This window comes from Leptopilina heterotoma, unplaced genomic scaffold (assembly GCF_015476425.1).
Source record: "Leptopilina heterotoma isolate Lh14 unplaced genomic scaffold, ASM1547642v1 Lhet_396, whole genome shotgun sequence".
Classification (NCBI taxonomy): Eukaryota; Metazoa; Arthropoda; class Insecta; order Hymenoptera; family Figitidae; genus Leptopilina; species Leptopilina heterotoma.
Window position 1 is genome coordinate 237,201 of NW_025111061.1, and position 22,853 is coordinate 260,053.

Genomic DNA, 22,853 nt, shown 5'->3' on the forward strand with positions numbered 1-22,853 from the left:
TTCAGAGTAGTCCCAAAAATAGTTTAAGAATAACTTCGACTTGTGTAATGTTTTTGACTTTAATAAATATATTGGGTTTACTCGCGAATTCAGTTGGATTAATGATTAATTAATATTATTAATTATTAATTGATCCTTCTTATTCGTGAGGTTTTTCCCTCCGTTTTAACGAAAATTAACTTGTTTTATTTGAATATTTCCGCCTTCCTTTTCAAAGGATTAAACCAAGATTGAACATCAAATCAAATCGCGGATCTTACGCCTGCGCGTAAATAACGTAACTCCGCACGTAACACCGACTATATACAAGAGCTGAAACCATGATCCAAGTAACAAGGTCTCGCCACGCGCAGGCAAAAAAAACGTGGAACCAAGCACCAATCAGAATGCGGACGAAGTGACGACCATATTGAAAGTCTAGCCGCGTATTTTTAAATGTGTTTCAAATCCAGAAAATAAGATTGTTATTGTTATTAATATATTTTTATTTTTAATAATAAATATTATTAATTGTTATTATTAATATTAATACGTATAAAATTATTGATAATAATAATAATAAATATTACAATAAATAGTAATTAATATTAATAAATTATTATGAATGTTATTTTATTTTTAATAATAATTATTATTTTTAATTATTGTTAATATTAATAAATATAAAGTTATTAATAATAATAATAAATATTGCAATAAATAGTAATTTGATTTTCAAGATTCCAAGCAACCAATATATGTGAATGTTATGTATCAAGTTAATAATAAGTATTTAATAAAAAATATTAATATTTAATAAAGAATTATTTTACTTTTAATTTATTATTCTTTATGTTCTTTAAATTTGTTTCTGTATTTGATTCAAAATTTAGCGCTTCAATATGGTCGTCGCTTCAGGTAATCGCTATGATTGGTCGGCTTTTTTATGGTGCGCGAACCGAGTTAAAATTGAGCCCGACTTTGGCGAGACCTTGTTACTTGGATCATGGCTGAAACTGTTGAAACCATCATACAAACGGGTTGTACAGTCTACTCAAAGTGCATCAACCAACACAATATTTCAATTAAAAATTTTCAATATATACAACTACGCCAGTATTTTACTTATCAAGAATTGACCTGATTAACTCGAAGCCATAAAAAACAAAGAAGAAGAAGAAGACACCTTGTATACTTTGTATACAAAAGTCATAAGAAGAAGAAGAAGAAGATAGAAAAACTAACTAAATATAGATATTATTTTTCAAATATACTATAATATATTACATCTATAATCAACATGGAATCAAAAATTGGAGCAGAAAGGCAAAATATAATTTTTCATCCTATAATTTCGTCAATTCAAAAAATTGCTCTTTATGAAACAAAGTCTGTAAGTTAATTTATGTTATTTTATTTATTTATATGTTTTGAATATTCTGTCAATATTAATTATTCTTCTAATAATGAAAATACTTACAATAAATTTTCTTTTTAAGCGTTTTTATTTGATGGGATCTAATAATTTATTGACAAGATTTCGGGTCCTTAAAATTGATCGTCTTGAGCCAAGGGAATTAATTGTCACCGATGACAAAATAGAATATACACAAGAAGAAATTAGAGACTTAGTGAATATGATAGATATGGGTAATCGAAATCGTGAAAAACGAGGAAGCACTGGAGGTGTTGCTCGAGTTGTTTCAGCATTTGGAATTGTTGGTAAAAGAACAAAAAATAAATAAATTTTCTCATAGAAAATTATTGAACGGATATAAATATTTTATCAATTTGATCGCATAAAGATGAAATTTCCCTTCTTTATTTAAAATATATATTCAATAATTTTCCACCTAATCTACATATAGTGCACTTAGAAGTTTTTACCGTTTTTTAAATAGTGACGTCTTTTTTGACAGTAAAGGCTTTTGGTTTTATAGACAATTTTTTGCAAGTGGAATGTTTGCATGCTGAATTATTTAATCAGCATTTTATATTTTATAACTCAAATTTTAAATAATTAAACACAAATTTATCTGTAATTGGTATTATTAAAAAAAATTCACAATATTAACGCATGATTTTAATGTTTAGTGCATGAAGAGTAAATTAAATGCATGTAATTTATATTTTTTATAGATTGAATTTAAATATTTTAATTATTTGATATTTCATTGTCATTTTCTTAGGCTCCTCTTTGAAATTTCAAAGCAAAAATAATGCTCGGTTTTTTCGTATATTTTTGTTTAAAATTCATTAAAGAAATTTAAAAAATTACACAATATTATTTGTTTTACTTTATAAATATTTACTAAAACGAAGGCAAAAGTAATGAAAAAAATTCCTCGGAGAAAAACATTGAGGAGCCTAAGCAACAAAAACAAAAGCACAAACCAACCCAAACTAAATTCAGCTGGAAATTTAATTGGAAGAAGGATATTTTTCCGAGACTAGTATCAGCTTTTGGCCTTCTTGGTAAGGTTTATTTGTTTGCTTTTTCAATATTGTAATTTCTATGGATGTAATTATATGCATGAAAGAATGCAAAATAATTTTCTTTTTGGAATTTCTTTTTTTTATTGTATATAAACTAAAAGCATGTGTTTGAGTATTTTAATTTGAATCTAAGAATATATAGATTTTTGATGATATTTAGGGGGATGTCAAAGTCGATGCATTTTTTACACAGAGCTTCAATAAAAAAATCGCATTGACTTTTACATCCCTTTAAGGAAAATACATGTTTACTATTTCTTAAGGTTTTGTTCGATTCTTGGAGGGCTATTATATAATTTTGGTCACTAAACGTCGTAAAGTTGGTGTAATTGGACATCATACTATTTACAAAATCGAGGATACTTCCATGATATACATACCAAATGATTCTGTACGAATATTTCATCCCGATGAGCAACGTTACGTGAAAATGTTTCAGAGCATCGATCTCAGTAGTAATTTTTACTTCAGCTATTCCTACGATTTAACTCACACTTTACAATCAAATATGGCACCACCAAAGCATATTAAACTCGACATTCCTGATGAGAAAATCGACAACAAAAAGAATGACGACAACATTGAAAGTTTCGATGATTTCTACAATATGTGGAGTTGCAGAAAGAGTTGGCAAAAAAATGGGTAAGTATACACGGAAAAAATTTTTTAGGAAAGGTTCCCGAACTGTACCTGAACAGTGGATTTGAGAAAAAGTTGAGGTCTACTCCTGCAATGTACTAAAGAAATTCCCAAACTTTTCAGAAATCTGCCGTGAACTTCGAGAATGGCTCCTGCTGTTCACGGGAGATTTCTGAAAAGTTCGGGAATTTCTTTAGTACATTGCAGGAATAGATCTCAACTTTTTCTCAAATCCACCGTTCACGTGCAGTTCGGGAGCCTTTCCTGAAAATTTTTTTTCCGTGTACTCACTGTGCTTGAACCACTTTAACCAGGTTTCGTTCTCTATAATTAATTTTAAAAGAAATACCAAAAAGTAGTTTTTAATGAAATTCTTCAGAAAAATTCAATTATCTTCACGGATAATAAAATTATTCGCCAGAATAATTTATCAAGAATTCAATTATTTAAAAAAAATTAATAAACTTCCCAAGAATTCAATTATTTTTAAAAATAATACAATTATTTTCAGGAATTCATTAATTTTTTAAAAATTTGAATAAAATTCTTTGCAAAAATTCAATTAATTTCATAAATAATAAAATTCATCGCGGGAATTCAATTATTTTTTAAAATTTTAATAATAATCGTTGCAAGAATCCAATTATTTTTATAAATTTTAAAACTCATCGCAGGTTTTCAATTATTTTTAATACAATTTTAAAACGTAGAGTGTTTTCAGGACCTTAATTTTATAAAATTGTTTATATTGTGGCCTTGGGTCCAAAAGATTTAAAAAAGTTGTTAAAAATCAGCAATTATTACTTTATTTCATCGAATGCATTTTCACTGTGAACACAGCTCATCAGGACTACAGAAAAAATATAAAAAAGTTGTGTAAATAGAAAATACGAATTCAAGAGCAATATTGTGTGTGGATTAGACTTACCACATTGTTCAATGATACAAATTTATAAAAATTTTAAAAATTTAAATTAGAAAAGTTTTTTTAAGGCCAACATAACCTCAAAGTCGAGACCTGTCAAAAAATGGAATAAAATTTGTTTGGATTTAATATTTGGAAAGATTTGCCTATCTTTACAAGTATAGAAAAACCTTCGCTTATTCTTAAGTTTTTCCAAAAGAAAATTATTTTTTATCCATTTCTTAACAAGTAAAGTCATCTGGAGGCCTTTGTCAGCTCTCAAGTTGTTGTAGAAACCATGATGTTACTCTACGTTATACTACTTGTTAAGAAATGGATAAAAAATAATTTTCTTTTGGAAAAACTTAAGAATAAGCGAAGGTTTTTCTATACGCTTGTAAAGATAGGCAAATCTTTCCAAATATTAAATCTAAACAAATTTTATTCCATTTTTTGACAGGTCTCGACTTTGAGGTTATGTTGGCCTTAAAAAAACTTTTCTAATTTAAATTTTTAAAATTTTTATAAATTTGTATCATTGAACAATGTGGTAAGTCTAATCCACACACAATGTTGCTCTTGAATTCGTATTTTCTATTTACACAACTTTTTTATATTTTTTCTGTAGTCCTGATGAGCTGTGTTCACAGTGAAAATGCATTCGATGAAATAAAGTAATAATTGCTGATTTTTAACAACTATTTTAAATCTTTTGGACCCAAGGCCACAATATAAACAATTTTATTATATAATTTTAAATAAATTCTGCGAAAAATGCAACTAATCTTAAAATTTTTAATAAAATTCTTTGAAAGAATTCAATTATTTTCATATAAAATAATATATAATTTTCAAAGAAATTCAATTATTTACAACACAATTTTCATTTCTTGAATGAATTTAATTATTATCAAAAATTTTAATGCATTTCTTCGTAAAAATTCAATTATTTTAAAGAATGTTGATAAAGTTCTTTATAAGAATTCAAATTTAAGAAATATTAAATTATTCAATAAATTATTAATTTTTGTATTTAAATAATTGAATTTTCGTAGCTCTTTCTAATAAGAATTGATTTAGAATTGAATAAAATAAAATGATTAAAGTTTTGAATAATTTTATTTATAAATTTCAACAAAACAATGATTCAATTTTGAAAGAATTACTTTTGTAATTTTTAGAAATAGTTAAATTTTAAAAATGCGTTAGATTCCCAGTAAAAAAAAAGTATTGGAAGAGAGCGAATAGCATTGGCGGTGAGTTTCTGCCAATACGTTTTCGCGTGAAAACCGTATTGGGGGCATTCTTCCAATCCTGCTTTTTCACCGTCAATACTGTCCTCTTGAATCTTTCGATTTCACGTTCATTGACTCGACTTGAGTATGTACTGTTGATCTATTACCACATGATTTAGTGAGCTTTCGACGTTCGCACTAGGGGCCCTGTGAGTATAAGTCACAGCGCTTATCTAGAAAATACCCTAAATCATATGGTAATAGACCAACAGTTTGTCACATTTCATTTATTTACATTTTAACAAAATTTTATATTTCCTGTTCGTTATCAGCATTTTTACACATTAAATCAATTAGTCTTTTTGATTAAAATGCCAAATCGAGTCAATAAACGTAAAAGCGAAAGATTCAAGAGGACGGGATTGACGGTGAAAAAGCAGGATTGGCAGAATGCCCCCAATACGGTTTTCACGCGAAAACGTATTGGCAGAAACTCACCGCCAATGCTATTCGCTCTCTTCCAATACTTTTTTTTTACTGGGTTGAAATCATTTTGAAATATTTTAATTCCTGTAGACGAAATAAACAGGTATTTAAATATTTATTATAAAAAATTATTCTATTTTTGAGTGTAATTAAGATATTATAAAAAAATTGAGTCAAGTTTAATTTTTCGATAGCTATTTTTTTAAAATTAATTATCGAATGCGAAGGCTGATTTTAGTATAGATGAGTACGAAGTCTGATTTTAACCCAAAGGTGCTTTCACTTTAAATGTCTTTTCCCATATTGAATCTCGATAATAAAATTAATGGAACTTTCTGTTTTTCTTTCTTCTTCTTTTCTGAAGTTATGGAGAAAGATATATCGATTATGGAGTTAGAAGTAATCCACATCGACGTTTTGTATGGAATTCGCATTTACTCTCACCAGTTGAAAGAGAATTACATAGAGATTGGATTTTATACGTGATTCATGGATTTATCGGTCAGTCTAATGTCAGTGTTTTTGGTAGATCATTGTACATAACAATAATCGCAAGAAGAAGTAATAAATACGCAGGCACGAGATTCTTAAAGCGAGGGTCAAATTTTGATGTAATAATTTTAAAAGGAAAATGAAAAAATCCTTTTTTTAATCTTCTTAAAGAATAAAAGAAGATAGATTTTCATAAAATGAAACATTACTTTTTTCAAGGGAGATGTGGCTAATGAAGTAGAGACCGAGCAAATAGTTCACGATTCATGTGTCAGTTGTCTAAGTAATGGAAGATTTAGTTCTTTTGTTCAAATGCGTGGATCTGTACCAAGTCATTGGAGTCAAGACGTCAGTAAAATGGTTCCAAAACCAACAATAACTTGTGATTTAGCCGATCCATTTGCTGAAACTGCTGGTATGTTAAATCAACAATAAAAATTTACAAAGGAAAATTTTCATTTCCCTATTTTTCAGGTGCACATTTTAATCAACTATTGAAACGTTATGGATCGCCGATTATCATACTGAATCTTGTTAAAAAGCGGGAAAAGAAGAAACACGAGAGCACTTTGAGTGAAGAATTAAGTACGGCTGTGAAATATCTCAATCAATTCCTATCACCGGAACATCATATTCAATATATTAGTTTCGATATGGCGAGAAAAAATAAAGGGTATAAAAATCAATTGTTAAATTTTAAAAATGATTAAAAATGTATAATAATACATTCGATTTTCAAATTTTTAGGAAAGAGGCCAACGTGATGGGTCGTCTGGCAAACATTGCAAATAATGCTGTTTTAAAAACTGGTATATTCCAATCGCACAAAACATTTTATAATCAACGAAATATTCGTAATTTTGCCAATAATCCAAAAAAAATGCACAAAACGGAATCAACATCAATGTGCTCATCTGTATTGAATGATACAAAATTATCAAATGATTGGAGTAGTAAACAGCCATTTGTTACTCATTTAAATTATGATCATGTGAAAATGACACAAGGAAATTATGATAATTCGAAAGAATCGACGAGTTTAAATGATAAAGTTAGAGATTGCTTTGCATGGGGTGGAGCACTGCAGACAGGAATAATAAGAACTAATTGCGTCGATTGTTTGGATAGAACGAATACAGCACAATTTGCAATCGGAAAATGTGCCCTTGGCTATCAATTGTGTGCTTTAGGAATCTTACAAACACCAAAATTGGAATTCGATTCCGATTGTGTGAGAATGCTAGAGGAACTCTACGAGGATCATGGCGATACTTTAGCACTGCAATACGGCGGTTCACAATTGGTTCATCGAATCAAGACTTATCGGTAAGTAATTTAGTACACAAGAATGCAAAAATGAAAAATTCTAAAACAAAATTTCTACTTTTAGTAAAACTGCTCCATGGACTAGTCAAGGAAATGATATTATGCAAACTTTGAGCAGGTATTACAGTAATACTTTCAGTGATCAAGAAAAGCAGCACACGATTAATTTATTTTTAGGTACCTAATATTTTTAAAACTTTAAATTTTAAAAGTAAAGAAGTCATTACGCAAGAACACAAAAATTTCTCTTGGAAAAAATTGACGGGACAATATTACAGAGCTCGAACCAGTGAAAGTATTTAAAAATGCGGACTTTACGGACCAATTACTGACAAAAATATAACCAGTCAGAGTCAAATAAGAGAACATTTAACTTAAAACTATAAATTCAATTTTTCTTTAACTATAAAACATGAAGATATCGATAACTCCGAGTCGGAGACTCGGACTTATCGATTTCTTCATGTTTTATAATAATTAATTATGACCGAGTGATAAAATCATTATCAATTTAATTATTATTTTCAAGAATTTTTAACTAAAATTCTTTTATAAATAATTTTTGATAAAGATCTTTGATAATTTTCAAATTAATTTTTTTACAATTCAATTTTACGAAATTACAATTATTCGTAAATTCTTCAATTAAATATATATTAGAAAATAAAAACTTAAAATAATATAAAAAAAATTCAATTAAACTTTTTCAAAAAAATTAATTTCAAAATTCAATTATTTCTAAATATTCAAGCTCCTCAATTATTTACATACAAAAATAAATAATTTATTGAACAATTTTAATGTTTCTTAAAATTCATTTTCCATAAGGAATATTGTCAAAAAAATTTTAAATAATTGAATTCTTTCGACGAATTTGAATAAAGTTCCGCAATTAAACTTTTTCAAAATAACTAATTGCTCAGAATTGTTAGTTACAAGTATGAAAAATGAAGATTTCAGCGCAAAATTTTATTACTTTTGAAAATAATTGAATTTCTGTAATCATTTGTAATTTCTCTAAAATTCTCCAAATTATATCGTAGAATTTACGAACTTTTCGTCTTTTCTCAATCAAATTACGGACTTTACGGACCTTTTTCTTAAGAAAATGGACTTTTATGAACTTCAAGCAAATTTACGGGATTTACGGACCTAGTTCGAGCCCTGCAATATGAAAGAGGGTCATCAATCCACTAAAAATCTTCTGAGAGTGGTTGCTAGCATATTTTTAAAAAATCTAGTTTAATATATGCAAAACTAGATAAATATCAGAGTTTATTGGTCATAATATTATCGTGTAAATTTCATTTCCTTTCTCATTATTATTTATTAAAAGTATCAAAATAATTGATATTATTACATACCAGAAACATAAATTTTTTATTATTATATACCTAATTATTCTATTTATATTAATTTTTTCGTAAAAAAATTTTTCAAAATTTATCGAAACTTGTAACTTTTTTCGGGAAGCTTAAAAAAATTTGGATTTTTGCACATATTTATTGTATAAATACTAAAATATGTGCAACACCCCAAATTTATTAAAGCTTCCAGAAAAAAGTTGCAAGCGTAGAAAATTCAGAAAATTTTTTAATACAAAATTTTTAAATTCAATTTAAGGGTTCATACCACTTTGTCAATTTCAAAAAATCAAATTTTTTTTTATTACGGATTTCGAAAGTAAAACATATCAAAAATGTGGTGTAAAATTTTTAGAAAGATCCCAGCACTCAAAATATATTTTTTGCAGTGCTATTTGAGCACGTACACGGGCTATGTAAATGAGCGGATGGGAAGAAGAACTCGCCGAGCGCTCGACCGAAAGGGATAGTTCCAGTCAGGTAGGAGTTTAAATGCGTTTTTCTGAAAACCACTTTTTTGCATGCTGCGTAATGTTTTTCTCGGAAACTACTGGACCAATTCTCAAAATTTTTTACGAAAATCTTCGTCACATGTGTGGGTATCGCAGAACTAGAATTATTTTAAAATATTAATTTTTACTATTTTTTTTAACTGAAAAACTGCCAAAAAAACCTTAATTTTTGAAAATCTTTGTTTAAATTCCCGCCATTTTGTTATTTTAGCATAAAAATTAAAAATTCTAGTTCGGGTGATAAACACAGTCCTACTGAACATAAATCAACTTGAATTTTATGTTTCCGATTTTTCTAACCGGAGAAATCAATTACGCAGCTGGCTTCGGTACTTTTAGCAGGTTTAAAAGCATTGTTAAATTTTAAATAATCAAATAATATTTTTTTAAATAAAATAAGGTTTTTTATAAAGTTAAAGATTGTATTTGGGGCATTCCACACCAAATCGGAAATTATTTTGCTTTTGCATCTCAAATTTTTTTTAAACATTTTTTTTCTTTTAGTACTCTTTGAAATGAGCTACCTTGATTCTTTTCAAATTTTTTCATAAAGCGGTTCAGGAGATACAGATTTTTGAAAAATGACATTTTTTACGTAAATTTTTTTTTTAAATGCTTATAACTCGGTCAAAAATTGATCAAATTGGACGTTTTTATAATGAAAAGTTTTGTTTTCACGCGTAGTTTTTAATAAAAATATTTTTTTTTTAATTTTAAAATAATTTACGATAAGTTTTTAAATAAAATTTCATTTTTAACAATGTCCAATCTCAGTTTTACACGCAGAAAGAAGGTTAAGTTTGTAGAGACTTAGTCTGAAAACACATTTTCTGTGAAAATTTTGTGTGATTTTGTCAAATGGCAAGTGAGCCATTTGGCCACCACTGCGTATGTAAAAATTAAAAATTTTAAAATAAATAGATCCCATCGTTTGCCCACGATCGGACAAGGCTTTAAAGTTGTTAATTTAATGCTAGTTTCTTACAAAAAATTTTGAAAAAAATTGATCGATACATACATTGTTAAAAATGAAATTTTATTTAAAAAATTTTTAAATCTTATCGTAAATTATTTTAAAATTAAAAAAAAATATTTTTATTAAAAACTACGCGTGAAAACAAAACTTTTCATTATAAAAACGTCCAATTTGATCAATTTTTGACCGAGTTATAAGCATTTAAAAAAAAATTTACGTAAAAAATGTCATTTTTCAAAAATCTGTATCTCCTGAACCGCTTTATGAAAAAATTTGAAAAGAATCAAGGTAGCTCATTTCAAAGAGTACTAAAAGAAAAAAAATGTTTAAAAAAAATTTGAGATGCAAAAGCAAAATAATTTCCGATTTGGCGTGGAATGCCCCATTTATTGAACTAAAAAAGATGCAGATCAATATAATCCATAAGAATCATAAAAAAATTCTAGAAAATAGCTTCATTTTCAAGTGTGTAAAGTGGTATTAACCCTTATAAGTATCTTTCAATAGAATAAATAATTATATCAAATCTACAATAAGAATAAATTGATTTAGGGGAGAGTAGGCTACATTGAACCAGATTTTTTATAAAGTCCAAGAACTAATTAAATTTTACAAATTTTGATCAGGTTTTTGTATGTCAATAAAACTGAAGTACTCCTCTAGTTAATACACACGTTACAAACACAAATTATTATGATTAAATAATGAAATTTAATTTTTTTCTAACCAGCTACGCTTTTCTTATTTTGAAGGATGTGTGTCTACATTGAACCACCTCTAATAAAACACTACAATTTACTTCGAAAATAATATTTCCACTTACACATTGTAAAAAATCTTATTTTCCACTCAAAAAAATATAAAATTGTTGTTAAATAGTTATTATTTGTTAATATAGGAGATTAATATATTTCGATGTCAGGTTAGGTAGCAAAAGTGACAGTTTAAATTTATCTCGTTCACAATTGTGATGAAAGCATGTCTTCCAGTATTTTTCTTACTAATTAGTAGAGCAGACAACTTTACAACTCTTAAAATTGAAAATTCTTTGCTTTTTCGGGTGGTTCAATGATGTCGCACTCACTGTATACACATGACATTTACAACAACAATTATTTATAATAAATTTATGTAAGGTTTAAAATTCTTTATCACTTCGGAATATTGAAGTTGACACCCTAAGCGAAATAAATCACAAGTTTACTAATTTTTAAAACTTCCTATTTCAATAAAAAAACGTCATTATAATTCCACCAATTTTTTTGTTTTGTACGTGAAAAACAGTTTTTTTTAGTTTTTCTTTGTAAATAATAAACCTACGTGCCGGAAATTTTTGAACATAGTCTGCTTCGGTAAAACTAACATATATGTATATTGAATAAGAAAAAATTTCACTCAGTCATTTCTCAGAAAATTGAAGTGGTTCACTGTTGACGCTGGTTCAATGTAGCCTACTCTCCCCTACGTGTCTGGTAAGTAGTAATATCTAATATGTAATAGTTTTGAATAATAACGTTTCCAAAAAAGTGCTAATTTCAATTAATAATAATTTAGAAGGAAATAAAATTCATACGATAATATTATGACCAATAAACTCAGATATTCATCTAACAAAATATAAAATAAAATTCTCTCAAATGATTCAGTTATTTTCAAAAAATTTTCGAAATTAAATACAATTTTTTAAAACACGATTTTCAAAAAAATCAATTATTTAAAAAGATTTTTATCAAATTCTTCGTGAGAATTCAATTATTTTCAAAAAATTTAAGTAAAATTCGTTTCAAAAATTAATTATTTTTATAATATTAATAAAACTCAACGTTGGATTTAAATTATTTTTAATACAATTTTTAATAAATTCCTTGAAAAATGCAATTAATTTTTAAAATTTTAACAAAATTCTTGAAAGAATTCAATAATTACTTAAAATAATATTTTAATAAAATTCATCGCAGATTTCAGTTACTTCTATAAGTTATAAAATTCTTCGAGAAAATTCAATTATTTACAATGCAATTTGAATAAAATTTCTTGATGAAATTTAATTATTTTTTAAAAGTTTAACAAAATTTGTTATTAGAATTCATTTATTTTTTAAAAATTGTGATAAACTCTTCAGATGAATTGAATTATTTTCAGTACAATTTTAATTAAATTCCTCCAATGAACTAAATTTTTTTCAAAACAGTTGAATTTGTAATTTTATAAATTTTAATTTTTATTAATTTTTGTATTATTACTTTCATAAAAAATAAAATTTGCTCAGGAATTCAAATATTTAATTTATTTTATTGAATTTAATTTTAATTCTTATTTTTAATACAATTTAAAATAAATTTGCTATACTATTTCGAAACTTTATTTTAGTTTTATGACGCAAAAGCTACTTTTTTCTATGTTTGAAAATTTGCGCTACTTCAAATTCGATGATAGTTGGAATAAAAAAATTATTTTCAAAAATTTTAATCAAATTCTTTTAGAAACAATTCAACCATTTTAAATAAAATTCTTTCAAACGATTCAGTGATTTTCAAATAATTTTGAAATTCAATTATTTTTAATAGGGGAGAGTTGTCAGGGTTGGGCATTGTTTTGACTTTTCTTCATAACTTCCCCTGTAGAACAAATTTCGCGATTTTGCGCATATTGTTGGAAAGATTTACTCAAACGCAATGTTTTTGCTGAACATTGTAAAAAAAATTTGACCAAAAGTTTTTGAGTTATAAGCAATTTAAAAAAAAAGTTGGCAGGGTTGAACATGGTTGTCAGAGTTAAGCCACTGTAGAAAATCTATGAAATATTTAGGTAAATGATTAAAAATGACCTTCAAATGATAGAATGACACTTGGAAATGAGGGGCCATCCACATATGTCACACTATTTTTGGACATTTTTGACCCTCCTCCATGTCACACTCTATTACATACATTAGCGCCATTTTCTCTGCAGGGTGTCACAAATTGTTTGAACCCCCCTCTCCCTTAAAGTGTGACGTAATATGTGGATGGCCCCTGAGGAAGGGAACCATGAAATTAAAGTAAAATCCCATATTATACATTTTCATATAACTTTAGATATTTTATTCCTCATAAACGAAATCCAAAATTGAAAAAAGGTTAGCAAAAATTTTTTTCCCTCTCTTTCCAATGGAAATGAAGTTTTTAACACCTCTTTAAGTGAAAAAAATGAATTTCTGTTGCAAGTACGCTTTGTAATTGCAAAATTTCCCTCATGGCTCAACTCTGACTCACGCGTCGTTTTGCGTCATATCGCTCAGAACATAAACGCGTAACACAAACACCAAATTACTTTACACATTTTCACATATCATCTTAATGAACAATTTTTGTAAACTTATTTTGTTTTTGGCATATTTCTTCTACATTTAGTTATCTTCTTTTGACACTACACAAAAGTTTTTGCTGAGCGTATAGCACTGACTCGCACAATACACAAGTATACGTTCGTGTATACTTAACTACGACTCATATGAAAAGATGGCTGACATTAGTAGCAAGAATTTACGTAAAAAGATAGATGGCGCTAGTGTGGTCAAACGAAATAAACGCGGTGTCTCAAACCTAACCACTGCCCAACCCTGACAACTCTCCCCTATCTATTATTTTTAATAAAAAATTTCCTAAAAGAATTCAATTATTTAAAAAAAAAATTATAAAATTCTTTGGAAACATTCAATTATTTTTATAAATAATAAATTTTTTACAAGAATTCAATTAATTAAAACACAATTTTCATAAAGTTTTTCGATAAAAATCAAATATTATTCAAAAAAAATTTTAATAAATCCCAATGGGAAAAAGACCATTGGCGCATTAATGACCCAATATTGGGAGCCAACATTCCAGTATTGTCCCATTATTGGCACCCAATAATGGACCACTAATGGTAAAATCGTGGGATGTCCACGCCGATGCCAATAATTGGCAACCATTATTGGCACATTATTGGCTGCCATTAAAAAACCAATAATAAAAAAAAAATTTTTTATTAAATTTTATTAGTGTTGCCGCGATAATGGCGAGAGGCGTGACGAGACGAGAGAACTTTGACTCGAGACGAGACAGTATTTTTTTAATTATCGCTAAAACGATACAAGACGAGAGAGGTGTCACGAGAGACGAGAATTCTCGATGAGAATTTTTTTTAAATTGCAAAGTTTTATTCTGAAAATATATAGTTACGGTTAACATATATATATAAAATATGATAGATATATGTATATACTAAAATCTTTTATTGTTTACGTTGCATTTAATAGTCTTTTTAAACAAAATATAAGAAATTATAAATATTTTATATAAATTATATTTTTTTTATACATAATATTTAGTAAATAAATTCTTTTTTAACTAAAAGTTGAAATTTAATTCATTTTTCAGTGTTTTTTTTAATTTAGCAATATTTAACGGAAAAATAAATTTAAAAAAATTATGAAAAAAAAATTTGGGTTTGGATCATAAATTCAGTTTCTTTGCTTATTTTTAAATATTATTCTGAAAATGGGTTCTATATTTAGCTAAAAAAGTTAGCAACTTTTATATTTATCTTTTTAAAAATTATTTGATTTGAATCAAATAAGAAAGTATTCACTTGAACTTGAATGAAATAATTTTTATTTTACTGAAATAAATTATTTTTGAACCAATGAATTCAGAATTTGAAGCAAATAAAATTTATTTACTAATAAACAAAACAAGTAATCAGTTATTGGAGACAAAAACATTTTTTTAATGCAAAAAATAAAAAAATTTGCATTTTTGATTATTTGAAAATAAATTGTAACTATTATTCAGCTTAACATTTTTTATTCCAATATAGCTAAAATTTTAAACCAGACTATAATACCTGAGAGACTACCAAGTCTCACCTTAATCGTCAAGTCATTTTTTCGTAATGTGCGAACAAAATTTTACAGACATATATGTATATCTAAGATAAATATTAACATTAAAAAAAATTAACACGTCAAATTTTTTACAATACTATACTTCTATAAAGAAAGCTGAAAAAGACGAGAGAAAACTAGAATGTGTAGCATTCTCGACGCTCGAGACGAGACGATAATGTGTAGCATTCTCGACACTCGAGACGAGACAAGACGATAATATGTAATATTTTCGAAACACGAGACGAGACGATAAATTGCCCTATAATAACGAGACAAGACGAGACAGTTAAAATTATCGCCTCGTCTCGTATCGCGGCAACACTAAATTTTATTAAATAATAAATTTATTTATTTAATAATTATTTTATTTATTATTATTATTATTATTATTATTATTTATTATAATGGATGTGAGGCTCACATCCATCAGTGCAAAAATAGGAGAGGACGGGCAGAATAAAATTCCACAAATATGTGTTAGTTGCGAGAGAGTTTCACGCAACACCTCCTATGGGGCGTTGAGCGAACTACATACTTACCTCATGATAATTTCTGCAGCGCGGGTAAGTACGTAGTTCGCTCAACGCTCCGTAGGAGGTGTTATTTCAAACTCTCTCGCAACTAACATGAAACTTGAAAAGTATATATAAGGAGGCAGCATTCTCACGAATATTTGTGGAATTTTATTCTACCCGTCCTCTCCTATATGTTTGCACTGATGAATGTGAGGTAAATAAATAATTTTTAGATAAATAAAATAATTATTAAATAAATAAATTTATTATTTAATAAAATTTAATAAAAATTTTTTTTTATTATTGGTTTTTTAATGGCAGCCAATAATGTGCCAATAATGGTTTGCCAATTATTGGCATCGGCGTGGACATCCCACGATTTTACCATTAGTGGTCTATTATTGGGTGCCAATAATAAACCTAGAGAAAACCAATGGCTCCCAATATTGGGCCATTAATGCACCAATGGTAGACTAATGGCTATTTCCCATTGTAAGTTATTCGCAAGGATATAATTATTTTTATAAATAATAAAATATTCTTCTTAGAAATCAAATTATTTTCAAAAAGTTTTAATAAAATTAATTGCAAAAATTAAATTATTTTCATAACTAATAAAATTCATCGCAGGATTTCAATTATTTTTAATACAATTTAAAATTAATTCATTAAAAAATGCAATTATTCTTAAAAATTTTAATAAAATTCTTCACAAGAAGTAAATTATTTTCAAAAATTTTGTTATAATTTCCATATTAGAATTTAAGGAGGTTGTTTACAGGTATGGAGACCTTCAGAAAAAGATTGAATTGACATTAAAGAATTTTTTAATATTATTGTTATTCGTATCTTCTGGAAGAACAAATATCAATAAACTTACAAAAATTGTTTATTTAGTCATTTTGCATATGATCAAACACGGAGAAAAATTTTCTGTTAATGATTGCAATAGTCGAACAGTACTTGCTCGGATATGTGACCACTTTTCGTAATGCCTAAAGTAGCTTCGTTGTAACAATTCTGTAAGTCGAACGTACTCATTAAAAATTTATTTGAAATAGATACGAACTAAATATGAGTTAGCACAAAGTCTATGTGACTGATTACAATAGTCTACGTTAAAAGGAAATCTTGGATTCTATCCACATTTGCAGCAATCTAAGGGAATCAGTGATACAGTCTGTAGTAGTCTTTACAACAGAACTATTGTAAAATAAGGTGACCGCGGCTGCCTTGCCTTCTTATTTTACTATAGTTCTTCGTAAAGACTACTATTGCTATATTTCTGATTACAAATGACTGTTGTAAAGTTAAAAAAGAAAATTTTCAACTAAAATAAAAATTTTTTGTAATTCATGACTTCTAATCATGTACTGCACATTAATTTCACTCTTTCAAGACTACCCACTTCAAGATTAATTATATTATTAAACTAGACAATTTCACTAAACCCTAAGTAAACCATAAATCTAACTTAAAAACTAAACGCATAACATAATAATGATCGCTATTTACACATATTTATACATGACTTAAACTTCCTTATATACTAACTGCTATGAAAGTTCACCGCTTGCGAGAAAGACTTATACCCTTTAAATGTAAAAAAATCACTTCGTTCTCAATAATTAATACAATTATTGTTCATTGTTAGTCTTTAATATTGTAAGGTCTATTTTTTATTACATTTCCATAGTGAAAATTTTTTTTTCTAACACACGCACCGAAGGTAAAAGATTTCTTGCCTGTATAAATTGTTATATAATTTACACAACTTACGTAAGTTACATAACTTACGCAAGTTACGTAAATAACAAAAGTAAGTTATATAAGAGGCCTTCCATTTCAAAACGACCCCCTTCGTAAACAATTCACAATGAAAGACAATTTTTAAATGAATATTTCTTCCATTCTGTAGAACCAAACTACTTTTTATATTAGTGATTTTGAAAGTAGAATTTCTGTACTTTCTGATAATAAAAATATATATTTTTTTAATAATTTAATTTAAATAGAAAATTGAGTTTAAAAGTTAAACTTTGAAAAATCTCAAAACACGTTACCTCCGATTTTAATAAAATTCATATCAAACGAAAGCTTGAATATTCTACTTTTTATTTATCAAGCGATAATAATGGACATTTCAGTAAATTTTAATTAATTAATTAAATTTTACAAACATTTAGAAGGTTATTATGCATAAATTGAGAAAAACAAATGCCGCCCTATACTTAATAAATAGTTCTCTCAATATAACCTTCGAAATGTTTGTAAAATTTAATTATTTTCTCAAAATCCACTGAAATGTCCATTATTATCGCTTGATAAATAAAAAGTAGAATATTCGAGCTTTCGTTTGATATGAATTTTATTAAAATCGGAGGTAACGTGTTTTGAGATTTTTCAAAGTTTAACTTTTAAACTCAATTTTCTATTTAAATTAAATTATTAAAAAAATATATTTTTTTATTTTTAGAAAATTCAGAAATTCTACTTTCAAAATCACTAATATAAAAAGTAATTTGGTTCTACAGAATGGAAGAAATATTCATTTGAAAATTGTCTTACATTGGCAATTGTTTACGAAGGGGGTCGTTTTGAAATGGAATGCCTCATAAATAAATAAGTTAACTTACGTAAGTTACGTAAAATATATGTTGCGTAAATAATGTATGCTACGTAAAAATATAAATTACGTAAATAACGTAAGTTGCACTTACATAAATAACTTAAGTTACGTAATGGACGAATTATTGTAAATTGCACTAATTAGGTAACTTACGTACTTTACGCAAGTCATAAATCATAAAAAAAATTATTTTAGTTGAAAATTCCCTTTTTTACTTTACAACAGTCATTTGTAATCAGAAATATAGCAATAGTAGTCTTTACGAAGAACTATAGTAAAATAAGAAGGCAAGGCAGCCGCGGTCACCTTATTTTACAATAGTCCTGTTGTAAAGGCTACTACAATCTGTATCACTGATTCCCTTAGACCGCTGCAAATGTGAACAGAATCCAAGATTTGCTTTTAACGTAGACTATTGTAATTATAACAAGTCTCTGCGTGAATGCCTACAGTACCCTTTCTGAACCTGTACATCTAAACTATTAATGATTCCAAAAAATAAATTTCAACACGATTAATACAGTGTTTGGATTCATTAAAGTAACTATAGTAATCGCTCCTACTAAATTCTTAATAAATTACATAGTTTTCGTAATCATTACAAAAAGTGGTCACATATCCGAGCTGTAATATAGACTATTGTAATCATTACGAAAGAAATGTTCTCCGTGAAGTTTTCTTCATATTAAAAGGTTAAACTTTTTCAAAACTGATTCGATTTAAGTTAATGATGGCTTATTTTCTTGAGAAAATGATTCTCTATAACTTGACAGCTCAGATTTATAAACAAATAGACCGTTTTGAAAATATGCTTATTTGTTTAAAAAAAGTGATTAAAAAATTTTTTTTAAAACAAATAAGCATATTTTTCAAACGGTCTATTTGTTTATAAATCTGAGCGGTCAAGTTATAGAGAATCATCATTTTCTGAAGAAAATAAGCCATCATTTTGAAACAGTTTAACCTTTTAATATGAAGAAAACTTTGATCATATGCAAAATGACTAAATAAACAATTTTTGTAAGTTTCAAATTTTTTTCTTGAAAATTGATATTTGTTCTTCCAGAAGATACGAATAACAATAATATTAAAAAATTATTTAATGTCAATTTAATTTTTTTTCTGAAGGTCTGCATACCTGTAAACAACCTCCTTAATAATTACTTTCATTACATTTTTAATTAAATTTCTTGAAAGAATTTAATTGTTTTAGAAAATTTTAAGGAAATTCTTTATAGAAATTTAATTAATTTCAAAAATTTTCAATGGAATTTGAATAAATTTTCTTGATAAAATTTAATTATTTTTGAAAAGTTTAACAAAATTTGTTGATAGAATTCACTTATTTTTAAAAATTGTGATAAACTCTTTAGATGAATTGCATTATTTTCAGTACAATTTTAATTAAATTCCTCGTACGAACTTAAATTTTTTAAAAACAATTGAATTTGTATTTTAACAAATTAATATAATAAAATTTTTACAGGAATTCAATTATTTAATTAATTTAATAGAATTTTAAATAATGTCTTCGAAAAAAGCAATTTCTCTTGGAAATTTTATTACAATTTTTTTAAAGAATTCAATTATTTTGAAAAATTTTGATTAAGTTCCTTATAAGAATTTTAAAGAAAAAATATTCAATTATTTATTTTTGTATTTAAATAATTGAATTCTCGTAGAACTTTTTAATAAGAATTATATTAAAATTCAATTTCAGTTAAATTTTAGATAATAATTTAGGGCTGCCACCTTGGCCGGTTTTTGCCGGCTGAAACAAAGCTTGTTTCCCATGTATTGACACCCCCCTCCCTTCGGTAATGCATAGACGGCCGGCTGAAACGTCTGGAAAAGGTGGTGAGCCTAATAATAATTGAATATTAATTAGAAGCGTTATAGTGTAAATTTTTAGAAATAATTAAATTTTAAGAAGATTTTTAAATTGAAGTCTTTGAAAATTTTAATTGTTGTAAAACTGTAATAATATTAAAAATATTTATTTTTAAATAAAATAATTAAAGTTTTGAATAATTTTATTTAAAAATTTCAACAAAAAAATGATTGAATTTTGGAGGAATTACGGTTGTAATTTTTAGGAATACATATATGTATAGTTAAAATTTCAAAAAGGCTTTACATTGAAAACCTTTAAAATAATTTAATTACTGTGGAAAGATAAATAGGTACTTAAATATTTATTTAACAAAAACTATTCTATTTTTGAATGTAATTTAATTTAGAAATAAATTGAGTCGTCAAATTTTCGATACTCACTTTTTTACTGCTTTTTTAATATGAATTATCGAGGAATATTTAAATTGAAAGTAGGCAAATTAAGGATACAATTATTTTTATAGGTTTATTCATTCCGGAGGAAGGTAAAACACCAATTTGGGAATTGCTGACCGATTATTATTTTCATCATAAGCCAGCTTGCAAATATGTGAGAAAAACAAGATTACTGACACAATGGTGTGACAGAAATGTACTCAAGTGTCTACCTTACGCATTGGAAGAAATGACGAAAACATGTTCCGAAATTATTCAAGTTCAACACTCCCAAGAGGAAATGATCGACATTTACTACGATTATTATCGGTAAAAATAATAGAATAATTTACCAAAATTTAGTTTTGGGCGAAGAAAATAAAATTTTTTAAATCCTTAATCAAGTTAACAACTAACGAAGGAGTTAATTGAAATTGCACTTTACTCTTAATTTCAGTCCCCATGAACTGTCAGTACTTGCGGAAGTTTATGCCTACAAAGTGAGTCATTCGGTTCGTGATTTCATGCCGAATTTCACGACAAATTTCAGTCCGTTTGCAGTTCGTGTACGTCCCGGTAGAAGACGAGAGGAAACTGGAAACAAAAATATAAATATGAAAAATCCATCGTTAACTGGTCAGAGCAGCACCGGAAGTACTGCATCCAGTGCTAGGTAAAAATATTCTCTTACTATAAAAATCTAAATCAAAGAATAAAAATCAAACTCGTGGAAAAATTTTTTGTTTGCAGTTCAAGTATCGATACAAGTTCAGACGATGATGAAAGTCATCAAATGCTCGATTCGTCTTTGAGCATTTCTAAACACAGTTCAGATATGATTTCATTTGAATGCTTATTTCCATCAATGAAAGAGGTGTATGGTACACAGCCAGAGAATCCAAAGAGAAATGATATCTTTCTTTATAAAAGATACGTTGTGATTGGAAGAAATGCAACGCGACCTATGGATCATTCAATAATACGCTCGAAATTAGTGCAGCAAGCGACATTTCCAAATCATCTGCCTGTTAAAACTGAATTGCCAAAAGTCACCGACACGAGTGTCAGTATTTATGAACAGTATGTTAAAAGAGGAAAAGTTGGTGGTTCAGTGCCGAGACCAAATGATATGACACTCTATGAGAAATATGCCCATCAACAGCAACTACTTTTAGGAAATATTTCCTGCTGATTCATCTTTTTCAAATCATATTATATCAATTTTAATCAAGAGAAAATCTTACACTGTTTGTAAATATTATTGTAATTTCAAGGGTTGCCATGGGTCAAAGAAGTCAGGAGAATCAGAGAAATTTTTAGGAATTTTATCAAAATTACAAAAAAAAGTATCAAATCGAGAATTTGTAAAAAATTCTGGTTTTTGTTTTTTCAAGAAACATTTTAAAGTTTTTTTCAGTAAGTATTTGCATTTTAGGAAATAGCTTTCTTCAAGTTAATTATTATAATTATTTTAGAGAAGATTTTAAATAAAAATAGTTGCAATTTTCGTAATTAAATATCAAAAAGTTTTAAACTAAAGTTTTCGAAAATTTTAATTATTTTCAAGAAACGAAAAATAATTTATGTTCTAAATAATTCAGGGCTCGAACTAGGTCCGTAAATTCCGCAAAAGGTCCGTAAATTTGATGAAGTCCGTAAAAGTCAGTAATTTGATTGAGAAAAGACGAAAAGTTCGTAAATTGTACGATATAATTTGGAGAATTTTAGAGAAATTACAAATGATTGCAGAAATTCAATTATTATAATTATGTTTAAAAATTTTTTTAAATTCTCTTCAAAATTTCAAAAGAAAGAAAGAATTCAATTATTTTAAAAAAATTTAATAAAATTCTACGCAAACCTTTAATTACTTTCATAAAATAATAAAAATTTCACACGAATTCAATTACATATTTACAAATTCTTTTTTTTAATTTCTTCGCAATCATTCAATTATTTTCATAAATAATAAAATTTTTACACGGATTCAATTATTTTTGTCAATCATAAAATTCTTTATGAGAATTCAATTTTAAAAAACATGCAATTATTCAATAAGTTGTTTTTTGTATAATTAAATAATTGAATTCTAGTTGAATTTTCTAATAAAAATTAATTTA

General features: G+C 26.8%; 1 protein-coding gene across 1 annotated transcript; it reads left to right on the forward strand.

Annotated features, from left to right (window-relative positions):
• Window positions 1-745: 745 nt before the first annotated feature.
• Window positions 746-22,293, forward strand: LOC122506090 (polyphosphoinositide phosphatase). The gene is made up of 11 exons (XM_043618084.1): window positions 746-1,372; window positions 1,479-1,701; window positions 2,739-3,117; window positions 6,104-6,350; window positions 6,451-6,646; window positions 6,706-6,904; window positions 6,979-7,557; window positions 7,622-7,734; window positions 20,823-21,063; window positions 21,191-21,406; window positions 21,484-22,293. The coding sequence occupies exons 1-11, from the start codon at window positions 1,280-1,282 to the stop codon at window positions 21,923-21,925; spliced, it is 2,928 nt and encodes a 975-aa protein (XP_043474019.1). The 5' UTR covers window positions 746-1,279; the 3' UTR covers window positions 21,926-22,293.
• Window positions 22,294-22,853: the final 560 nt, after the last annotated feature.